This window comes from Megalops cyprinoides, chromosome 6 (genome assembly GCF_013368585.1).
Source record: "Megalops cyprinoides isolate fMegCyp1 chromosome 6, fMegCyp1.pri, whole genome shotgun sequence".
Classification (NCBI taxonomy): Eukaryota; Metazoa; Chordata; class Actinopteri; order Elopiformes; family Megalopidae; genus Megalops; species Megalops cyprinoides.
In genome coordinates this window covers 37,424,833-37,449,852 of record NC_050588.1, presented here as the reverse complement: position 1 = coordinate 37,449,852, position 25,020 = coordinate 37,424,833, and the positions used below count along the sequence as shown (strand labels likewise).

The 25,020-nt window shown below is 41.5% G+C and overlaps 1 protein-coding gene across 1 annotated transcript; it reads right to left on the bottom strand.

The window, feature by feature from the left end:
- Positions 1 to 10,391: 10,391 nt before the first annotated feature.
- si:ch73-267c23.10 (serine incorporator 1) lies at positions 10,392 to 24,568 on the bottom strand. The gene is made up of 10 exons (XM_036530910.1): positions 24,362 to 24,568; positions 19,892 to 20,053; positions 19,377 to 19,570; positions 18,424 to 18,503; positions 18,202 to 18,339; positions 16,916 to 17,085; positions 13,938 to 14,028; positions 13,418 to 13,619; positions 12,833 to 13,063; positions 10,392 to 11,732 (listed from the first exon to the last, which is right to left on the bottom strand). Exons 1-10 carry the CDS (start codon positions 24,401 to 24,403, stop codon positions 11,594 to 11,596), a joined length of 1,449 nt encoding a protein of 482 aa, XP_036386803.1. The 5' UTR covers positions 24,404 to 24,568; the 3' UTR covers positions 10,392 to 11,593.
- Between the last annotated feature and the right edge of the window lie 452 nt (positions 24,569 to 25,020).

The following is a 25,020-nucleotide window of genomic DNA, read 5'->3' as shown; positions in this document are numbered from 1 at the left end:
GCAGGTGTACTAAAGACCTGTAATACAGGTAAATGACAAAAAGTCAAGAAAAGGGATAAAATAATAATTTGAATAAAAAGATTCACAAATGGGGAGCACAGTGTGTGAAATTGTAATTTGGGTCCATTAAAGGATGGGTTTAGCTACAACAGCACTGAATGGTCCTTGTTTGTGATATTACATTTTTTTCTTTTTTAATGCATCCTTACACTGTTTTTAAAATCTATGAACAACTTAGACTTTTCAGGCAAATGCATCATTAAAATATATGACCTTTGCCTTTTGCAATTCTTAAGACAGTAATTCTAATCTTTTTATCTGTGTGCACTTCATATCACCTCTGATATCCATCAGGGGTGTGTCTCACCAACATGTGCCTTAAAATTGGCATAAAACAATTTAATTATTAGGATATTCTGGAACAAAATGTGATCTGACTTTTGTCAAACAAGTCTCTTTGACAAAATTTAAATGGCTTGAATTACATTTTTCCTTTTAATGTGAAAATGCAGATGTATGAAACTATACTTATATAATCATGTATTCATGGACCTGTTAGTTTGGAAGCTAGATTTAGGTTTGTTTAATAACATGCAGAAAATATTGCAATACTTCTATGCTATCTGTCTATATATCTGATATATCTGTCCTGATTTTTGCTTTCATGGTCAATAAATAATGGCCATGAGACAGTGTCTGTCATGTCATCTTCCTTGTAAATCTCTCATAGCTTACAGCTTCTGTAAGAGCAAGGGCAGTGGATACTGTGTTACTGTGCCCAACTTACGGTCTGGACGTACAGCCTTAGCACCTTTCTCAATTCCCAGTTCTCATCTCCAAGAAAAATGACCACAGGGCATCAGCTGTCCTGAAATTCAGTAGATATGAATTCCATGTGACGCAAATATGCATGTTGGAGACTGTGGAGGTTGGTGTTTTATGTGGGGTACTGGTCTTTGGCTTGGAGTCTGGTGGGTCACACCCAGGCATGTTTTCAGCACCATCAGAAGGAAAGAATCAATCAGACTGTAATATGACCAGTACGTGTGTCAGGACTTTGAGCTGTAGAGTTCTGCGCACAGTTTAACTCTGAGAGCTTATCATCAAAGCACGTATACTACCAGTCAGAACTTTGGACACGCTTTTCTTTCTTTATTTTTGCCATTTTCCACATTTTAAAATAATAGTAAAGACATCAAAACTATGAAACAACACAAATGGAACCATGCAATGACCAAAAAGTGTTTAGATTCTTCAAAATAGCCAAAAAATATTTTTTTAAAATTCCTTTTTTTTTTTTTTGGAAAGAAATTCATGCATAGGCGTCAACGTCACGATTTTTCTTCTGGTATAATCACAGTGATTCATAAAGTTGATAGGGCTGATAATTATAAATAGATCCTCACAGTGCTGTTAATCTGCTGATCTGCACTGTGAAGATTCTAAAGGCAGTCAAACGCAGAGCTGCACAGATGCGGTGCGTTTGTTACAGGAACTGGTGCATCGCGGAGCGTATCACAGCACCTCCATACCGAATACCTGGCATTCCTCAGTGCTAAAGGATTTGGATGGGAGATTACATTCAGATGGACATCCACACAGACGGGAGTCATTTCAGCTTTAAAATGGTCTGTTTTACCAGAAGTTATGGGCTCACGGTACAGCATACAGAACTGTTTTAGGAAACAGGGTATTATAACGGAATTATAATAACGTACCATCATAACGTACCGGTTCTTCCCCATTGATATCTCCACTACAGTACAGCTGTGTGCGCATAGAAATGCTGGTCTATGCCCACAAATATGTGTGTGTGTGAATGTGTGTGTCATCAAAAATATATCTGCTCACACAAAGTCAGGTTGCCATTATCTTATCTTAAATTCACGTCCTGCTGTATCGGAAGAATTAACTCATACCAGTGGAGCACCAGCTCTCTATGTTCCAGAGTCCAGACTTATCACTCTTCGCCCTCCCACACAAACCTGCGGGGATGTTCCTCAACGCTATGACTAGTGTAGGCCCAGAATTTCTCTCATCTGTAGATATATGGACCGAGGGACTGAACCACTGAGCGCTGAGCTGGCATCTGCCATCTTTATTTTGCATTATTTGTCTCTTGACTGTCTGCCGATACAGCTTAAGAGGTACCCCCGTTGGGTTGACCGGTTTTGGGCTCTTCGACACTGCAGCCATTCGAAGATTGCGCAAAAGATACAAGGTAAGCTAGGAGCACCCAGTCCTACAGCATGAGCCAAAAGTCCAGCATACACCCCAGTGGAAGCTGATAGCTCTACAGTTTAATCCGTTAGCTTCAGGTGATGCATTAGCCACCAAGAATACTTTAATTTTTATTTGTACAGTATGCAGACAGCTTTGACTGTGCTTGATTCCACCTTATCTTATCTGGTGTATGCGCCTCTGTAATGCGTGCACCTCTAGCCACAGAAGTAAACACTATCATGATAAGAAAGTAATAATATCCTAATAATGAGAAGCAGTGATGATTAAAAAAACCACCATAAACAAGGCTCAACAACTGTAAATACTATAGCTGCTGTCACACCCCATATTACATATTATGTAACTCCACTACACTGTAACTAGTATGCCCTATACATCTGTGTGCAAGCACTCTTACATAATTGCATTAAAACTCGGAGCTCACATTCAGCATGCCTTTTGGAGTAAATAAAGGTCCTTACTCCAAGCTGAGAACAGAGGTATGAAGCTTCATAAATAGCTCCCTTTGCCTACTCTGAGGTAGGACTATTTTTTACTCCTGAAACTACTCTTAGCAGGACTCCTGGGAGTAATTTTTAGATGCTTGATGAATATGGGCCCAGAGCGATGTGTAGGGTTATGTTTCAGGTCAGAGTATGGGCCAAGGGTCAGGGGAAGACTAAGGATGCTCAGGTAATGGCTGGTTACATTAACCACAAACCTGTCTTCCATACTGGTACCGTATTGCTTTGGGAAATTCCCTGCTTGATAGTGTTACTTTAAGAGACATGGATCAGCCCCCTGACACATACAGGACATGATCACGGTCTTCAAGCCAGTAAGAGCGTTGTGCTCTGCTACCTCGGGTCGCCTCTGTGTCCCGAAATACAAGGGCAGCATCTCTCAGACCTGCCACCTCTCAGTACTTGCTCCACACCGGTGGAATGAGCTTCCTGCTGAGATTCATACAACAGACTGCCTGGGTGCCTTCAAGAGAAAGCTGAAAACTCATCTCTTCAAGCTTTATCTCTAGTCTACATTCCTCTCTATCTATCCTATCTATCCCTATTTTCTATTAAAAAAAGCACTCTTCACTAGTTTAGCCCTTAACTCAGTATTTTACTGGCTGTAGTACTTTTCGATAACTACTCTTAGCGCTGTTATGCACTAGCTAACCCTGGCTCAAAAACAGCAGATGATACATAGATGTAAAGGAAAAAGCTGGAGTAATCTAAGTGATTGTTGTGCTAGTGGACAAAAAAGTAAAAAAAAATGCAGGCTTGCGACTCCCAGAGAAAACAAACAGCAGAAACAAAACGAGCCAGTGGTGTAGGCCCAAAAAAACAGTATCCACTACAGTACTGGCAAAAACAAACAGCATATCCAAAAAAGACAAGATCTTTGCAGTCCCCACAAAACTGACTACTGGTCTCACGATCAAAAGAGCAATTTGCCCGCTCCCGCTCCTGCACCAAAACAATAGCCACCAATGTCTCTCTCACATTCAAGTTTGCTGCCACAGTTCTCTTTCTCCTCCTCTACCGGTCAGCGGTGAATCTGTTTACGCTTACCTGGAAGGAAGTCTGCTGCCTCTAACTGTGGAGTAATGCAAGCAGCACATGTCAAATCAAGAAACGCAACAAAGCAAAGCAAGTGTATGATCATCTGTGACCCATTCCTAAGAATGGTTAAAGATGACTGTTCCTGGTTAGAAAGACATCAGAATCCTCTGACCAAAAACAGGTAAAATTTGACTTGGTACCCAGAAAACTATTTGGAACAAAAAGCAAAAAAGCAAAAGTCTCTTCAGTTCATTCTGTGAAAGAGTACCATATCATTGGGATCTTCAGTGTGAATGATTTGTGGTAAGTCGTAAAACTTATCTTAAAACTTTGGGGGTCTATGGGATCTGCATTTAAACTGTGAGTGAGATACATCCTTCAGGACATGTTCAGACATCCTGAATGCAGAGGAGCCAAGAGAGGGGTCACAGCAGGGCACCCTGCCGAATTCTTTGCCTGAGGCGTGACAGAGAGAAAATGCATTTCTGTGGACCCTGGCTCAGGTTTCACCTGCATTTAGAGCTCCACAGGTTCCGTCACACACATGTACACACACACACACACACACACACACACACACGCACACACACACGCATGTTCATACACACGTGCATGGGCATGTACACTTGCACACACGCACACACACATGCGCGCATGTACACACATGGATCACAAAATCGTATTGTGACAATTGTGTGGGTAAATATCTTCGTAAACATTTAATTAAGTTAGTCTCCATACATTTGTTCACACATATCAAGCCAAACCTACCTCATTAAATGTAACTTCCCACCTGAGAAAAACAAGTCTAAAACCATTGCGTGTAAGTCACTGAAGCCATTCTTATTCATGTTCTATTTATTTTTTAGTAGTACTGTACTACAGTACTATAGTGCTGACCTTTAGTTGCCAATATTTGGTAGCACATGTGAAATTCTAGATATCAATAAACCTGCTTACATAACTTGACTACTCGAGTTACGGCTTTGTGGTTATCACATGCATCACCTCTGCCAGGGGAATTGCAGATAAGTGGATGCCTTAGGTGCTCACACCTGAAAGGGCAAAGGTCACACTATTCGCCCTTGAAGGAATGCTGGAAAGATAAGCACTCCCGGGGACCCGGGGGGTCTCACTGACAGGGACAGAGAGCGCTGTCCAGGCCTCTCTCTGTGCTTTTGAGTTTGTGGCAGTGGACCACATATGTGCTTATAGTGCTTCCTTGGACACGTTATAAATGGCTTGAGCCATTCATGTTGAGACAAAGGAAACCTTTTGTTTCAATTAGCTGAGTTCCACAGTTTTGCTACACCTGATTTCAACTGCCAGTTGGCAGTTTGGTTTTTTCTAAAGAAAGCATCTTAAAAGGAATCGGTGAATTTTGGAGCAAATAAAGCAGATTACTATGTCAACGATCCTGAAACGTTGTGATGTGTGAAGCTATGTGATGGCTATTCTTCCGTGAGGATGATGATGGTGCGATTTGTGTTCTACACCGCTGTAGCCATGGCGCAGCACAGCCAACCTCACACCAGCACACAAGGAAGCCCTCTGCACTAAGCCACTCTCATTTTTGCTACACTCAGGGGCAACTCTGGAAAATATGGGCCCTGTTCTCATGCCACTATTCCCATGGAAAAAAAAAAAAAACGCAGCTTAGAGATGACTCATTCTCACCAAGAATGTGCATTCTGTATTTAACAAGGCTCTAAAGGGTAACACTCCTTTCTAATTCAGAGAGGCGGTCAAACTTCACCTGAAACTTGAAATAATTTATGCAAATGTCATGTAAGGGAGATAGTCTCTGTTTTTATTGTTCTGCAAGACTGCACACAACAGGCACTGGCTGGATGTTGTGCGGACATGAAAATCTCCAGCTTACAAAGATTGGCAGTGAATGGACCAATTTCAAGGCCGATGAAAGAAACAGACACACTATCTCTAGCTGGCTCTTGTTTTGTCTTTTTTCACAAAACCTAGATAATATTGTTTCACTGCAGAATCTAAACCCCCCGAGTCCAGCATAACAAGGAAGCAGTCTGTCCAGTTAAAACAGACTTCCTGACTGTGTGCCCTTGCTTCCTTTCCACAAGTTTGGCCCCTCACCCCTCTTTGCTTGAAATATGACCAAATAAGGAGACTAACGGCAATCAAAACAGAGGCAATTTCAGTGCCCCACACATACGCACTGAGTTAAAATGATTAACTATCTGCAAGGCGCTGAGGAGAAAACTCTAAAACAAAGTGCACGACATCAGAATTAATATCTTTAAAAAGTTCTTAGCATACTGATTTGTCAAAACAGACACCAGGGAAACTATTTGTTTGGATGTATCAAAATATTTATGAACCAGCTTTGACTGGCATGGGGTTAGCTGGGTATGGCACATCCAGCTACAACACAGCTTCTGGTTTGAATTTTATATAGTTATTGGTTAACTGAATTTCAAGCATACTAGTTATGCATTCATGTAAAATGATAACTGTAATGTAAACATTCTGTTCACAGAAAATTGTGCCAATCATAACATAAGGACATTCTGTGTGCCTGTATGAAAGGCTATAGGTTTCCTTTAAAGGTGAAATGCCGGTGATTGCATGCTCATGAACTCATCTCCAATCTTTCCTGTCTCTGCTAATATGGGACTACATGCAGTAATGATTTATTGCGTGTTAGTTTGGCCAGCTCATGCATTGCTGTGATGTGCTTTTGATGCCTGTGAATGGTCTGGATAAACACAGTAGGTCTACCCATGTGATGAGTGCTTGAATTTGTCAAAAGTACATTATGGAAAATGAACTTTGTGACATCTGTAACAAAATTAGCTGTGTGCCCTTGTTCACAGAGAGACACAACTGACAGACAGACAGACACACCTAATATATAACAAAGGAAAACTATGATTTGCCTTTAAACTCTAATAGCTGAAGCACTAAATAAGTAAGACGAGAAGAAATAAAAATGTCAAGGAATGCAAATAATAAAATCTGGAAAAAATATTTTTTGTATAGTGTAGAACTAAGGATTAAATCATTATATTATGGTCAGCACACAGCCAGACTATTTGACTCCCAAGGAAAAAAAAAATATGCAGCCCTTTTGGTTACATATTTAATTATGGAAAATATGAGTCATCATGAAACTTGCATCTTTCACCCTGCCCCTTCATAATTCAGATCATATTGCAGGGAAATGAAAGGAGCTAAGCTCCTCCTACGGCATGTTTATGGAAGTCATTATAGGAGCGGGGATGCCTGTTGTTAAAAAGCAGCTAAACTCATTACACAATAAAATGACAATAAAATAACAATAAAATCAATAAATCTCATCTTATCACATACTGTACCTCATTATCCCTCAGTCACAGCTCGGGAAAAGGACTTAAAATCAGAGGGTTGCAGGATCAAGAGAAGTGCTGCTGTATATTACCCAAATGGCTTGAGTACATATTCTGCTACATTATCTGTGTAAAAATATAACTTATGAATGTTCACCTGGATGCAGTATTATAGAGCCACTGCCTTGTTGCAGTACAAAATATTTCACTTTAAAATTTAAAAAAAACTTCTAATAATGCAAACTTACAGCACTTCGGGGAAATTACCATTACAGCTGAATATTCAAATGTTTATTAATAAACAGAACTAAAATAAAGTTACATTCACAGGCTGTAAATATCACAGACAGATATATTGTAAATAAACCGATTTGCTCAGTATTTCATTATTAGTAATCTGTTACTGTTAGTGGTATTGTAATCCTCAGTAAATCTAATTACATTCAATACGTTATAATAAACATTTTATATGAAAGGTAAGAACCTGTGTTGAAGACTTACTGGTTACATTAAAAGTGCTTGTTGAAACGTGAAAAGTATCTTACGCTTATTAAAGAAACAAATTGAGGAAAGAAAAGTGCGGTGTTGCAATGTCGCCATCTACAGGACTACTAGTGCTAATAACAGCACTATTTCGACGGCTAATGAAACACTTACAGAACTTACTGCATGTTGTTTAAAAAACAAAGCGCAGTACTTCTTAATGTGTTGGAATCGGTCATTACTTGCCTATTCGTATATTTTAAATTTTATAGTTTTATCCTCAGATTTCAGCATCCCATGTAGTTGTCGATATTTGCATACGGACATTTTTGCATCTGTGACCATAAATACAAAAATACGGAGAAAAAGCTGGCAGTGGCGGGAATTTCAGTGCGCCGGGTGGGCACGGTTTCGTGTGCACCGGTCGATGATGTCATGTCTGAGGTCACAGTACAGTACAGTCAGCCGAGTTCAGCTCCAGAATAAAAAGGCCCAGTGCGGCCAGGTGTCACCACCCTGCACAGGACTGGTCCTTTAGAATCACCTGCACAAAGTGCCAAAGAGAACGCAGGAAGTCACTATGGCCACACACAGTAAGCTGGCTGTAGGCAGAGAGTGCCTGGGCTGGCCACGCTGAGAGCCCTCCCACAGCTGCCCCTGTGTCTGCCTGCTGCCGTCTTGAGTGGAGAGCAGGATTAAGTGGATTTTATTGTGTTAGCACAGAATCTACATTACATTACGTTACGTTACACGCATTTAGCAGATGCTCTTATCCAGAGCGACTTCCAGCATAACAGAACATAAGTACATCCATTCAATTTAAACAAGCAAAAGTGTCAGACCAGGCTAACAACACTCCCAGACCAGTGAGTGTGAGCATAACACTATTAGAGCCCTACCACAAGTTAACTTGTGCAATCTGACGGAAGGTAAGTATGCTACCATACAACACTCCCTAGAATACAATCCAAAATGCATCACAATACACAATACACAATTCTTTGCACGTTTCTTAAAAATGATTTTCATCTTTGAAAAGAAAACATTTCGTTCAGGATCAGTCAGCACTGCTTAGTGAGTGTTTATGTACTGGTGTTGTTCTGCGGATGGGAACTGTGCACCCCAGATGACTGTCTGTGAGATGCCAAAGAAAGCAGAGATGTTCTTAAACTCTAAACCTAGATTAGAAAAGTACAGCCTGTTCAACAGCAGGGGCTTCAGTCAGAGGAACCTATTTTCAACAGCATACACCACAATAAAGTAAAACCACAACAAGGTATTGGTGACAAGCATTCTTTGTGGTTTTTTTTTATTTTCATCACACTGCGAGTGAGTTTTCAGGTGTTGTACACCATGGCCAAGCACGACATTACCAGCTGTGCAAGGGGAACAGAAACAGTTCAATTCTGCGTCCCACCATTAATGCAAAGATTTCAATACAGCACACAGGTGCAACTTGATTAGTGATATCTGTGACATATCTTCTCTGCACCTTTAAAACAATAACATGAAAGCAATATGATTTTTACTGCATAACACAATAGTCATGACAATTAACAAACTGTACCTGCAGCGAATTAAACATGACCACCAACAGATTATTCTGTCAATTTTGTGAGGCTTGTAAATTATCTCTTGGCTCTCAGTGAGTGAAGAACATCATGGCAATCTGAGTTTTCTGTTGCTGACAAATAAGTACGATTTCTGCGGCTGCCACAGTAAACGTCACAACGTCGCCCTTGTGTTAAACAACTTCAGTGAACAAATGTAACTCGCACAGATCTGCTACCAAGCTGATTCCCACCGTCAAGCAGACATATGAGTTGAAGGAGACCACCAGTGAATTCAGTGCAATGACTGAATGTGGCAGATTTACCTCCCTGTCGCAAGCAAGTCACAAGGTTTAAGCCTAAATGAATATGCTGGCTAATGTTATTTTAGCTGCAGATACAATTCTCTCAGCTTTCATTATTACCTTGCCTACAACGTGATGCTGGTATGTTATATCACTACAAACGAAGAGCATATCAAATAAATACATCCATACTAAGTGCATTAAAATAGTTTATCACCTTTCATAGGTGCGGAGGGAAAGAAAAAATGCTCTCTTCAATCACTCAAAGCCAAGAGATACCACCCAAATATAACATTTTACATATTTTTGGTCTTAGTGTAAATTATTTCTCAGAATAAATAACAAGCACAACATGTTTGGAGTATATATGCATTCATGTGCACAGAATTAACAGGGAATGTGACTGGTAAAACATAACTCATAACTCAGTGCCAATACAAAACAAAACACTATATATGGTGATAAGAAATTTGTTCTGACTAATAACAACACTTCAAATTATTACCTCTGTAGGGGGAGAGCTCCTATTTTATGAAGGACAATCTGAAAAAATACCGAACGGCATGTTTTTTTGTTTGTTTTTTGGTTGAGTTCCCCTTTAAAGCAGGCTTCATACAGTTAATTCCACGTATTACAAAATCATACTGCAAAAGAATATGTACATACATCAGTGTAAATCTTTCAGAAATGTTTGGCAAAAGCATCTACATTCCAGTTAAACGTAGCTAGAAAATCTTTTACTCAAGATATTTAAATAAACACTGATTTTGATTGCTTTCTTTTTAAATTCTTTCTGTGCTTCAAAATCAAGACTGTAAAGTGCACATTCAAAAATAGAAATGTAAGGCATCAAATCAGACAACATACTGTACTCTTAAAGCATACAGTTACAATAGTACGAAATCTGACAATAATAACGAAACTCGCTGACTTCTAAGATATCAGTACATTGGAAGCCTGTGCACTTAACTGAGAGCACTGGTAGTACGTAGCTTCATTTTGATACAGTAGTACACAACATTGTATGGCTAATACCACTATATACAAGGAATGCTAACAGACCTGTCTGTCCATTTCACAGATATATGCTTATGCAAGCCTTTGGCTTTTGTGGAGATAAGTGCAAACACCTAAGCCACAATACAGAGTGCATTTGGAATGTGTGTATCTAAAAGGAAGGCAGAACATCACTCTGAGGAGCCACCCATTAAAGTGAAAGGTATTGGAATGGTTGCAAATATTCTATGTGACTCATTTATGCATTCGAAGGGAAGGTACAACGTTCGAATGATGCTAAATGCAAGGAAAAGGAAAACTAAAGTCATGGCAGGGCAAAATGTCTGCGCATCACTAGCCTGTGTACAAAAAGGACAAAATCATTTTGATTTCAGCAGCTGAGATGACTGAAACATGGTCTTTTTCCTCAATTGAATAACGCCTTTACATTCCAAAAGAGAAAATGCAGCTATAATGGTCGTGTTTGTGTACAGCACACACACGCTGTAGAGTTACACTCTTCCGCAACAATTTCAGTCATAAATTACTTTCTTTTCAGCATCTCCCTCTTCTCCTTCCCCTGATGCCATCTTTCTTTCCTCTTTCTTCAGAGCTAGCATCTTCAAACAGGTACATTTAAGGTGTGGGGTTTTTTTGTATCTCTTTCCCTGTGATTAAGGATGCCTTCTACAATATTACCTTTGGAGAAACGCAGCTAAAACATCTTTACATGAGTCTTACGTTCAAATACCCACACAAACATATCATAAATTTGGTCACTTTCTGTGCCTGCCATATAGGTGAAATCTGCTGACTTCACCTTGAGAGTAATGATGTTCCTTTTTACAAAGTGTGGGCAGCTACATGCACACTTCAAAAACTCACATATTGATTAACCTTTTTTAGATTTTAAAAAATGTAACAAGTCTAGTTTTAACAGGAATCCTGTCAAATGTACTACAGGCAAAATGGCCAGCTCTTCTTTTTTACTCTAATTTTATAAAGTAGAAAATGGTGACGGACCGCGTCATAAGTAGTAAGGAATGTGGAAGCTTTGGCTTTTCAGAGAGGAGGCTGTGGTGAGGAACCCCGCTGGATTCAGCTGAAGTCCCGGTTGGTGAGGATCATGGGGGTGATCAGCTGAAGTCCCGGTTGGTGAGGATCATGGGGGCTATCAGGGTCCATGTGTAGAGGAACAGACACACCCAGCTGGAGGTGATCTTCACCCAGACCGAGGGCCACTTGCTCGTCACGGCGTTGTAGTCGGCATCAGGGCTGTGAAGGGAGAGAGAGAGCTCAGACTGAGGCACCTGCAAAGCTCAAGCTCAGGAAAACGGCAAATACTAGACGCTAGGAACCGCTAGACACCTCTGTCAACCTCTGTCACCTCAAGTCAACTATAGCTTCTGTTGTAGTGAGCCAACCAGGCAAGTTAACTAGCTAGGTTTGACAATACATTACATTAAATTTTTGACATTTAGCAGATGCTCTCCTCCAGAGCGACTTACAGTTTTCACACGTTATCCATTCATATGGCTGGATATTTACTGAGGCCCCAGCAAGGGATCAAACCAGCAACGTTTCAGGTACGAGTCCTGCTCTTTACCACTATGCTGCACTGCTGCCCTGAAATCTAGCTAGCAGCTGCTTAATGCTAGCTAGTTAGCAATTAGTCTCCCGGATCATTTGCAAATTGAGCTAACATTAACTATCCTTTTTATAAATACCACACGCAACCATCATTTACCAGAACAAGCCAAAGCCTGGCACGCAAGATTTTATGTTTGCCAACGCTATGTTGGGCAAATCTGACTGATTCTTCTGGTTATCCCGCCGATAAATTTTTGTGGAAACGGAGCTTGTTACTGGTCTCTTTGTTAGTATTATGTGGCCCTCTTGTGGACATACAGCAGCATGACAGTACTCCCTGACACAGTGGTGCATGCCTTACCAAAGCTGTGAAGAGTAAAGCATGCTCTAAAGAGCAGGCATGCTATTGGACGGGTAAAGCAAGCTCTAAAGAGCAGGCATGCAATTGGACGGGTAAAGGACTCTCAGAAGAGCAGGCATGCTATTGGACGAGTAAAGCACATTTTAAAGAACAGGAATTTTAAATGATTTTAAATCACATATGCCCGTATAAACAGTGCAGATTAGTGATAAGGAGCAGGGCCTGTAACCCAAAGTCTGCTGGTTTGATTCCCTGCTGGGGCACTGCTGTTGTACCCCTGGGCAAGGTACTTAAACCAGAATTGCCTCAGGAAATATCCAGCTGTATAAATGCATAACATTGCAACCTGTGTAAATCGCTCTGGATAAGAGTGTCTGCTAAATGACAGTAATGTCTGTAATGCATGAAGGTGAGGCATACTGACCTGTACCAGTTTGTGAGCGTCATCATGATGTAGAGTGATGCCAGGAAGAGCATGAAGTGGAAAAAGGAGTAGCTGTACTGGACCATCTCCCTCTCGTTGTCCTCCACCCGCCTGGGCCCGTCCCCCACCACAACCTCCTCGGGGGTCCCTGGAGCGCTCTCTTCCAGCATTGTGGTGTCGTTGGAGGCCAGGGTCAGCTTATTCACCTGGCTGTTGCTGGAGGAGCGAATGCTGCCACAGGGAGAACATGATAAGCTGTTCTTAACAAGGCAAGAGTGCTCTTAACGGGAAAAAAAACCTTTAGGTACTGAGTACTCTTAATGAGACAAAGCACAAGATACTGAGTATTCTTTATGACATGAAGCACAGACACTATCTACTCATGAGAGAAAGCATTAGGCGCTGAGCTGTCTTAATGAGACAAAGCATTAGGTGCTGGGTATTCTTAATGAGATAAACCGCAACATACGGAGTAATCTCTTAACAAGAGAAACCACCGGGTACTGAGCATTCTTAAGAGGCGCCTGAACGGTCGTCGGATCCACGCCTCACTCCGCTGCCCTATTTTCCGATCTCCCATCCTACCTGGAGTACAGAATGCAGAGGACGAAAATGGCCAATCCCACGATGCTCTGCGCATCCCACCACTGCAGGTAGGGCGAGGAGGGGGTGGGCTCCTCCGTGCTGATGATGATGACCGCCGTCTGGTTCTCCACCTCCAGCGGGGCAAGGGTGGGGGCGGCGATCTGCTGGAAAATGCCCAGGAGGCTGGGGTTGCACTTGCGGTCTGTGGAAGGACACAGACACCTGGGTGAGGGTCGTTTCTCACATATAAAACATGCATTTCAATGGATCATTACATTGCCCCAGAACATCTGAAATCCCAAATTGTTTTATTACCCTATATATTATTTTATAATAATAATGACATTATTCACACTCACTGGTCTGGGAGTGTTGTTAGCCTGCTCTGACACTGTTGCTCATTCAACTTGAATGAACAGACTTTTGTGCTGGATGTCGCTCTGGATAAGAGCGCCTTCTAAATGAATATAATGTAAATGTAAATGTATTTATTATTTTAATCTATTGCATGCATTCCTACCAGGCTCGTTGTTCATGGCTGACCAGGTCAGGTACATGGTGTACAGTGTGATGATAGAGGACTGCAGCAGGCCAGATCGAGGCTGAGTTTCCTACACGCAGAGAGGAAAAAAAAACCATTCTCAAGCATGGCTGTTGTTTATGCTACACGTAGGTTTTTTTGCCAGACACAATACCTTTTATGTGAGCTCATTTTACGTGCAGTACCTTTCGGCAGGAATTCCTCTTCTGCTCTGAAAACAGGCGAACACACCCAATGTCCCACGTCTCTGGCTGCTCCTGACTTCCTATCATTCAGTCAGCCTCTCCCATGTTTATACTGAGTGGAGGGCTGTATCCACACTACAGAGCAGCATGTTTGAAACGGATGAAGTTTCCGCTAAAAGGGAAACTTCCATTCCACCCAAATGATAAAAATCATGACCTGGAGCAACACTACAGATGTTAGCTCAACTGACCCGTTGCTTCTGAACTTCCTTTTTTCCCCCGCTTCAGAATTTCATAACATTAACAGCTTAGTTTCAATCTATTTGGGAAGTATGGAAATTTCAAAACACATCTGAAAGCCAATCAAGACTCCCCAATAAAGAAAATCCAGCCCATCAAAGCAAGAGAGATACAGTGACCGGAAGCACAGAAACACACAAAATAATGACCGACGCTGACCTCGACATGACTGAGCAGGGGAGAAATGAGGTCAACGTGACAAAATCCACAGTGTGGGCAGTCAGCATTTTAACACACCAGCTAGCAGAGAACACAGCTTGTACAAACCTGCACAGTTACGGGAAAGAACCGAACAAGATGCTCTATTTATGCCTGTGTGAGGACAACAACGGATGAAGGATACTCCCCTGCTTTTCCTGGCCCTAAGAACTGGAATTTATCACAATTTCGTGCCATTCAGCGTCACCAAGGATAAAGCATTCTGAACAAGCGACGATGTTCTTAATCCAGCGCTGAAGCGCGACAGGAGGCAGAGAAAGGCAGCCGTCCCTCTGTGTCCAGTGCAGATCAGCCTCATGTAGAGGGATCAGCCAAGCTGTCCTCCCATGCTGCTCCCTCTGTTGTCATGACTACCTGACAAGCTTATTTTGTTTACTATGCCAAGCTATGGGAGTGCTTAATACAGTGCTTATACCGTACATTCAAGGTAATGAAATCAGGCATTATTTTTGGTGCAAGTAGCCATAGTATAATCAGAAAAACCACCCCTACTTGTTCCGATAACTGCACGGCCAGCAGTGTTTTATTCCATACTGATTTCATCACAGCAACGTTTTACTACTTTGTTATATACCAAAACTGACCAAAACTGAAACACTGTGTATGTACACAGTTTAAAATGTATACAACAGCACCCAAAAATTACTGATCTCTTTGATGTTTGGTCACTACTACACCCAACTAAGGTGTAACTTTATTTCAATGTATGCATGTTCTGTTCATTAATTTATCTGACAAATATGTAAGACTTAATAAGCAGGCTGACTCCAGGTATAAGGAGAACGCCAGAATGAGAAGGCACTCAGACAGCACCAGGCTCATCCATGACCGAGAGTTACACGGTTACAGGCCATGATTTCAAAGCCACAGGAATAGAGGAACAGACTGTAGAGAAATAACGAAAAACAACTTCACATCCAACTGAAAAGCAGAACTGAAAAGTGCTGTGTGAGAGATGTGAGACATGAGATATGAGGAATTTAACCCTAAAAGATATTTTCTAGGACTAAAAATAGTGCTTCAGAGACCACACAATTGGTAGCTTTTTGCTCCTTCTGCAATTCTGACACAGAATCACTCTTATTCAATGACCTGCAGTAGGTGAACTGCTTGTGATAAATAAACTGATAGAGAGCGTGACTCCTGGCAGTCCTTCACAGGAACCGTCAGGACCTCCGCTTGAGGTCCTCTGGTTCTACGCGCTCTTCCCTGTCTCTCTGTGTGGGTGTGTCTTTTGTTTTTGTTTACAGGTCCTTGCGTTTCCTTGTCCCGCCTGCCTCCCTGCCCTCCTGTTACTCGGCCACGCCCGTCACCTGAAGCCTGTTCCGCACACCTGTGTCTCGTCCCCTCATCATCTGCCTGCCTGCATATACCCTGCTGTTTTCATAGTCCTTTGCCTGATCGTCTCAGTGTCTTAGCTGTTTCGTTCCCGCCTGCTCCATTTCTGCTTGTTACTGACTCTGCCTGCCCCGGATTTCTCTTTTGCCTGCCATTTTTGGATGCTGTCTGTTTTCCATTGGATCTTTGTCTACTGACTGGGACTGTTTTTCTGACTTCGGTTTTGCTTGTGATTTCTGGACTTGTCAATAAAGATTAGCTTTTTCGTACCGCCCGCACTGTCTGCAGCTGGGTCCTTTCCCCCACAAACCCTGACAGGAACATGTTTTGCATAAGGTGGAAAATGTTCTTCCATGATAAAGTATATGTGGTCACCGGTCATATCTGTCACTGGTGGTTAGTTGTTTGCATTCAGTTGTTGGAAGGGGAGAATAAAATAAAGAACTCTTAACAAATGAACAAATGACATGGGATTCCAGGAAAGGACAAGCTGAAAGTGTGACAAAACATAAAATACTTAGAACAATAAAAGGTCAATGTTCTAGCCTGCAGCTGTAAATAAGTAATTACAAACAGAAAATACATTTCTTCTCTACTCAATTCATACAGATGTACAAAGTTTCTTACACTGTAGCTTTCCTATTCTGTTATGGTTAGGTGGCAGTGTAGCATAGTGGTTAAGGAGCATGACTCGTAACCGAAAGGTTGCCGGTTCAATCCCCGCTGGGACACTGCTGCTGTACCCTTGGGCAAGGTACTTAACCCACAGTTGCCTCAGTAAATATCCGGCTGTATAAATGGATAACATTGTAAAGAACTGTAACCTATGTCGCTTTGGATAAAAGCGTCTGCTAAATGAATAAATGTAAATGTAAATGTTATGACCCCATTTCAGCACACGACCCAGGGACCCACCTGCACTTTAGGCAGCACAGAAATGACAGACGCCACGATACAGAGCAGCGTATTGAAGCTGATGAAGAATTTGTTCAGAGCACATTCCCCTGGCTGGGTGTAGAAGACGAAGAACATAACAATGGCGATAACGGACAGGATGTAGTTCAGTCCGGTCACTGACAGCAAAGCTGCAAAACAAGAAGCGTAAGGAGCTGGGTCACTAGCTGCCCTCTAACACGTACAGTTTATGCCTGTGTGTATTACGGCATTTTGGTACTTGGACATTTTACTGAAGTGACTGGGAAACGTGCTTTGCCCATGGGCAACAGCAGTGCCCCACTGGTGAAGAAACCACTGCATTCAGAAACAAACCCAGGCCCTGAACACCACAGCCAGACTGTTTCTGTTGACTTTATCTGCTTAAATGTCCAGACTACAGCCATGGTCTGGTCTGGCGTGGTGTAGACTTTTATTTGCCTTTTCCAGACTTTTCTAGGCTTGAAAATTATTAGTATTTTTCCAGACTTCTCCTACTTCCTGGACCTGTCCAGAAACCATGTGCAAAATTAATTAATAGTCAAGCCTTGCCAATCCTTTTTTGTGTAATAACAGAACTGACCCTTTTGGTCATTTGTGATGTTACAGGGAACAACACCTGTCATCCATCAACTGCCTTGTGTTGAAAACAAACAGAATGAGTGTGGGCTAGCCATAGCCTTTTAGTGTATCTGCCTTCCTGTCTTATTTTAAAATTCATAGATCCAGAATTTTACAGTGAATACTAAAAGTGTAATCACTGGCATTTCAACTCTGCATCAACTTGACTCGTCAGGCCTAGATAATGAAATCCATTCTTTCTGAGAAATTCTAACATCAGAAAATAGGCTGTTAGGGTCCCCAACAGCGTAGTACAATGCATAAGACAGTGTATGAAGCAAGGGGAAGAAGTTAGCAATGCATAACGAAAACAGAACCACAGGTAATGATTAAGAAATGTTTGTGGTGACTCTACAACCAAACTACAGAGGCTTGTCACCTCTCTTATTCCCACTTATATTGACTCCTTTGCAGAGTATCCCATTTCGGTAATATCACATTTAACGTGGGGCAGCAATGTAGGATAGCGGTAAGGGGCAGGACTCATAACCCACAATTGCCTCAGTAAATATCCAGTTGTATAAATGGATAAAACTGTTACCTCTGTAAGTTGCTCTGGATAAGAGCATCTGCTAAATGACAATAATGTGATGTAATGTAACATGACCTCATACCCCTTGGTGTCACAGACAGAGGGAACTTCTTACCAGCATACCAGGACCTGGAGGGCTCCTGCTCCATCTTCTCCACCCAGGACTCGTTCCAGGAGTGGGCAAAGTCCACCAAGAGAACCAGCTGGATCAGGATGAAGCAAAACGCCCCGCAGGTGCCCACAACGAACCAGGCTGGACAGAGGGAAAGGAGGTCAGGCACAGACTCCCAGACAGCGAGATACTAAAATAAAACAGGACGTACCAGAAGGGACTTACTGCGCGTGAAAGGCCCCTCGGGAATATAAAAGGCACCAACTGTAACTGCAACCATGGCAGCTATTTTAAAAAACCAAAACCTGCAGGGAGAAACAACGGCAAATTAAGAGAAATCCTGGTGTTTTTTCTCTGTGCGTGACAGACGCTCTTCGAAGTCTTGTTTTATTTTCCTTCCCTTCGCCAGCATTGCTGATATGAAGCTACTCTGCATGCATTCCACTTGCAAACCTGACAGATACCTAAGACTTCCATTAGTCATTTACCATACCACTATCATCTCCCCTGTCCTTCTCTTTAGAAACTACTGACATGTTTCCTTTAAAAAATCTGTAAGTATTATAAAATGGTGTTTAATTGGTTGTGGCACATCAGGTCAATGGTTCTGATAAAGCTCACTCATTAATGCTGATCACGTCCCCTCCCTACACTTTCTTCAGTAGAACCACCGTAAGCATCTTTTAAAGTTGCAACTTTGTAATTTTTTAATAAAATTGTTCCCTTTGGCATATACTTTTTACAACAGTTCACTGTTTCAGCATATTACACTTATGTAACCTTTTGCCTTGCAGTGTGATAATCACATGTCAGCATAACAAACCTTCAGAATTTGAAACGCTTTTTATAATTCCTCCTGAAGTTTGTTCAAAATACATACATGACTGGATATCAGAAAGACATAAGCAAAAACGAAAAAAGGCTCTAATTAATGAATTATCAGCAGGGTAGCCTGTCGAACTGCAATACCAGGGTGGAAAATATAATGTTACCTATAGGACCTATCAAACCTATCAGCACTTTGTCCTGCCATATAAAACGTTTTTGATGCATTTTGATCAGGAGGAGTGGGCGGGGCAGAAGAGGTGTGGTGTGGGCGGAGCTGAAGATGTGCGGGCGGGGTGAAGAGGTGTGGGCGGGGTTAAAGACATGTGGGTGTGGCCGTGGGCAGGGCCTACCCGTTGTGGACGGCAGCTCTGGGATCTCGGCTGCTCCTGACGTTGACCATGAGCAGCGCGAACAGCAGGAAACAGAGGCTCATGCCGAAGCAGACGCGGTACACCGCTTTGTAGCCCACGAAAATGTCGCAGTTGACTTCGGCCTGGATTCCCGGGATGGTGGAGTCGGCCCCGCCCTCACAGAACCCGGGGATCTGCAGCGGGAGGGAGAGAGAACGGGCGGGAACATTACATCACATCACATCATTTAGCAGACGCTCTTACGCAGAGCGACTCCCAAATAAGTGCATCGCTATGCTAAGAGTAGTTATCGAGAAGTAAGATACTGAGTTACGTGCTAAACTAGCGTAGAGTGCCTTTTTTAATACAAAACAGGGATAGATATGACAGATAGAGATAGGTAGACAGGAAGGTAGACTAGAGATACAGCTTGAAAAGCTTGAAACGGGCAAGATGAGCTAACAGCTACGGCAACGTTACGGCGCGGCCGGCGTTCACGGCGGGTTCTGCGGCACCTTCTTCAGCTGCTTCTCCACGCCCGGAGACAGCATGACGCAGGATATGATGGTCCCCAGAAGCAGGATAAAGGCATAGATGAGCCGTGTCACGGTAGAGTTCTTGATGCTGGGACAGCACTTGCACATCAAGCATGTGGCACTGCTGCACAGACATGGCATCTGCGAAAGAGGGTCAGAGCGACACCGCCGGCACACGCTCGTTAACGCTGCGCTCCTTATCACACACCCCTTATCAGAGCTAACCCATCTGTCCTATTTTCAGCTGCCTGATAATCAAGGGTACTATGGTACAAGTAAGGATATTATGGTATGTATTTATCAACATATTACATTACATTATTGTCATTTAGCAGATGCTCTTATCTAGAGTGACTTTTATTTCATTTAATTTATTTTTTATTTTTATCTTTTTTATACTTCTATCTTCTGTGTCCTTGATGATGTTTGAGCTTGTCTGCTGGCTGTGAAACAAATTGCCCCCTTGGGGATAATAAGACCTTACATAGATAATAATGACCTTACATAGGTCACATTTTTATCCATTTATACAGCTGGATATTTACTAGGGCTATTTCAGGTTAAATGCCTTGCCCAAGGGTACAGCAGCAGTAAGCCAGTGGGGAAATGAACCAGCAACCTTTCAGTCATGAGGCCTGCTCCTTACCACTATGTTACACTGCCAACTACCCATATTTTTTAAAAATGTAACCAAGTAGATTATTCTCCATTAAAAGTGGTAATAAAAGAATGGAAAAAGTAAAAGCAACGTTTTATTTTCTTTCTGTCTCCGTAACAGTTCATGACTTAGCCACCGATAACTAGCTAGTTTCTTTAAGGTTCAGACTTACATAGGGAAAAATGTTTACTATTACTATAGTATTATTATTATTATAAACACACAGTTTATCATGCCACCAGAGACAGAAAGTGCTTGGTAAAGGACTGTATTAGACAGTAACCTCAGCTGTGATGCTTTGCAGGGTTGCATAACACTATCAGAACTGTGGCAGCAGTCACGTTGCACAGTGACAAGGCATTTTACGGCCTTTTCTGTAACCTTTACACGCTGTGTGAAACTGGGTCCCTGCTTGGATGCTCCTGCACCTTGCTCCTAGCATGAAACTGTTGTTCCTGATAATAATGTTATTTCTCCATAAAGTTCAAAAAAATCCTTTCAGGGTTAATGGTTCTGCTTCGTCAACACCAACGTAACACACACATACATTACATTACATTATATTACTGGCATTTAGCAGATAATCTTATCCAGAGCTACTTACATCAATTACAGATTTTTACAATGTTATCCATTTATACAGCTGGATATTTACTGAGGCAATTGTGGGTTAAGTACCTTGCCCAAGGGTACAGCAGCAGTGCCCCCGTGGGGAATCAAACCAGCAACCTTTCACTTACAAGTCCTGGAGCTGGACTTGTACCTGAAAGATTGCCAGTTCGATTCCCCGCTGGGGCACTGCTGCTGTACATCAGGCCACAGAACTAGGTGTTTCTATTTACCAATGTCCCCTAAAAAAACCAACCACACTGAGAAAGTTTTAGTACTGTATAGACACATACCATTAGTATATCTTCAGTTAGCTAGCTACTCACAGCCTCACTCCACGCATGGCCAAGGAAATTAAATATAGCTATAACTCAAAGAACTGCATGATTATTATGATAATAGGAAATACTGAAATAACTGAAGCCCTCACCTCACATGTAAGAAGCTGCTGAACAATGGGCTAACTCACAGGGTTTTCTTCAACGCCAGCCCCACCCTTTATCAAAGTATTGAAAAATATTATAAAAATACGTCCGAGACCGGCTTTCCAAATGCTGCTGAACTCTTATGGTTTCAGCTCCTCCACACACACACACACACACACACACCTTTCACTAACACCTTGCAAAATCACATATCCTATGTTTTACTAAGCTCAGTACAAAATGGCTGAAATGAGAGACCTTCAAAAATGCTAAAATCTTAATTTTTTTGAAAAATTTTTGAAAACAAAATTCTTTTAAAACCAAATTCTTGAAAAAAAAAAACAGTACAGGAGTTAACTTTGGTACATGATGATTATGGATGCTCACCTTGGAAAGGCAGAAGAACTATAAAGCACTCACCACACTGGCATATATACTAAATTTTTCCTGGTATGTAATTATTTACATAAAAAATTAAAGGTTATGTGTATTGTGGCATTCAGGGGTCAAATACATAGATTACTGTGGAACTTCATATGTAACCTAACGGCTGTGCAGTAATATATCAAACTCAATATATACACATAGTGATGTTTGTAAAACAACAGGTACTGCCAGAGAAGAAAAACGAATTGTCTTGGCAAATTTTAAGTGCCTGAGGGGTCTTGTGCGAAAGTCTTTAACGGTGTGGTTTAACTGCAGTGAATTTGGATGTTCTGGACTGTTCAAGTCTATGGATTTTTCTTTGAGTTCAACTGGCTTCTTTAAGGTTAATTCATTTTCACTCATAGGTAATTAACAGGCACAACCACAATCACAAATGAGACTAAAAAAAGTTATCTGATGCAAATGAAAATAAGACAGAGACACATGACTCCAGACAGCTGTGCACATCCACATAAAGCAACAACACTGCTATGTTTGTGTTACCCAGAGTTTCATCCATTTGAAAACCTAGACTAAATCTAGACCTCTAAAGTTGAACAAATGTAAAACACTGCTGGAATTGATTTGGATTTCAGCTTGCTATTATGGCTTATTTTCTTTTCAAAATGCGTGCTATTCTTCAAATTAAGAATTCTGCTTCTTTAAACCAAAGTGTTACACCCATCTATGGTTAAATGAATACCCAGGCGCTGTGTTTGTTAAGGTCTCTAATCTGCCCCTGTTGTGGGAAAGGATTAGGGAATGATTAACTGAGAACAAGGTGCACTGTACCTTTAAGACACATGGTACAAGCGCTATAAACATCTTAACACCCCGCAAGCTCAAGGTCGGTCTGGCTCAGGACAGATATGTTATAATCAGCGCAAGGCTCTCTCTGGACGGACACAAACATCCCTGCAGACACCATCTCGTCTACTGCCTACTGTTCTGATAGACAGAGAGGATTCAACGGCAACTTAGTTTTAAAATAAAGTCTTGTGACTACTGGGAGCTGACATGGTTGCTTTTATCACTTGGGTCAATTAAAACTGTGTAATGTAGCGTATCAAATTAGACTTCAGTTCCGTTCACCACTTCTGTCTAAATATTTCTGTTCACTGCCACTGCATCTTAAAATTGTAACGCATTTTATCCACTGGCATCAGAGTTACAGTTATCATATTGATTCATGAAGTACTACAAGAGAATAGGTTCTGCTTAAACCGTTGAAGTCGTTAGCTAATCAAGTAATGTTAGTTAATCATCAGTAACCCTGTGTTGAAAAAGGTCTCCCTGATTGAGACTTCAAACAGTAAATCTTAAGGCAGTACGCTTAGCGGGCTAGCCTATACCTGCTGATCCTATTCATCATGTGCTGTGCGTATGACTGCGCTGATTAGCCCTTGGGGTAATTAGCAAGCTGACAACCTACATTTAAAATTTCTTTTACTTTAACATCATAAATTTAACAAAGAGCATATATTGAAATTTACATAGGCCAATATATATCAAAACCTCATTAACAAGTCAACTATGAATATTAACGTTAGCTACTTGGTAACTGGCTACCAACTGCAGCTAATATCCAAAGATAGCTAACGTTAGCCTTACTGCTAGCAAAGAAGAGCTGAAGGCTAGCTAAACGAGATTAGTTTATAAACCTAATTTTCAAAGCACAGACAGACTGAATTTCATTACACGGCCGCAAAATATTTCGGTTTCGTTTCAGCTAACAATTCACTCATTAGCTTTCTAACGTTCCCTAAATAACGTTAACCCTCAGTAGCGGTAGCTAACATCAGGTGTTACCACAATTTAAGACTCAAAACCTCCCTGAGGTAAATGGCAGCTCGCTGGCTGAAAAGCACTTCTTGACAAAAAATATTTAGTTTAGTTTGTTTCACACTTTAAAGACTTTATTTTAGCGATCTGGCTATCCTTAGACAGATAGTTAGGCAACCTTTCTAACGTCAACGTTAGCTAATGTTAGGATTTACTACATCTTAAAACTCCCTGAATTAAATGACAGCTCGCAGGTTGCAAAGCACTTCTGGACAAAAAATAATTTAGTTTCACACTTCAAAGACTTTATTTTTAGCAAGCTGGCTACCCTTGGACAGCTAGTTTGTCGTCCTGTGTTAAACGTTATACAGACAGCCCTCACTCCACTCGTGTTTTAAACCTGTTGATTTCTCCAGCGTTACCTAGAAATTTATGCTATGCATCAATTCAATAAATAAGCAATGAACCCCATCACTGATTAACTGAGGGTTAGGACCCCAATAATATAATATGGCTAATGGCTAATATGTAGCTAACGGTTTCCCTTACCCAGTTTGCGACAGACAAGGCCCCCAATACCGCTCCCATCATTAACTTCTCACGGACAACGCGCTCTCAAAACCCGTTTTTAGGCACACCGTCCTTCGGTCTCTTCTCCAGGGTTGGTTACGTTAATTATCAGACGACTCCCCGATTGTGGTTTTACAAATCTTCATATATGCGATTTTGGGAGAACGCAACAGGCTACCCCCCGCATGACACACTTCTCCAAAACTGTCCGACTCGGCGAGCGCTGCTGAAATCCCACGAAATTACATTACGTCATGCACGGTGACGTCTTGAGTTGAATCTTACTGTACCGCTGTATACAGTGTATATAGCAATTTATGAATACGCTTTATAAATACACACAAACACAGCATTTCGTTTTTTATTTTCTATTTTTTAAGAACCAAAAACGTTCATACACCAGCCATTTAAAACGTACAAATCTTTACTGTACCCACTCAAGCATTTCACTTGTTTCTGTTCAGTCAAATATATGTGAGGATGAGGGCTAATCTATAAACATCCTGTAACCGCCCGTTATGTCATTAAGCCGTCTGTCAACGCAGCAAGATACGACAGGTGTATATGAAATGGTAGATGTACAGTAGACAGCCAAGCTTTAAATGGTTACATCAACGCATGCAAAAAAAAAGATGGAA

Bases quoted from the DNA above. Each gene is read 5' to 3' on its own strand.
- si:ch73-267c23.10 (XM_036530910.1), bottom strand. From the start codon at position 24,403: ATGATGGGAGCGGTATTGGGGGCCTTGTCTGTCGCAAACTGG. The intron at 17,086-18,201 runs GTAAGAAGTTCC...CTTGTTTTGCAG, and splicing joins CTCCAGGTCCTGGTATGCTG to CTTTGCTGTCAGTGACCGGA. The intron at 13,620-13,937 runs GTAGGAATGCAT...GTCCTTCCACAG, and splicing joins AGCCATGAACAACGAGCCTG to ACCGCAAGTGCAACCCCAGC.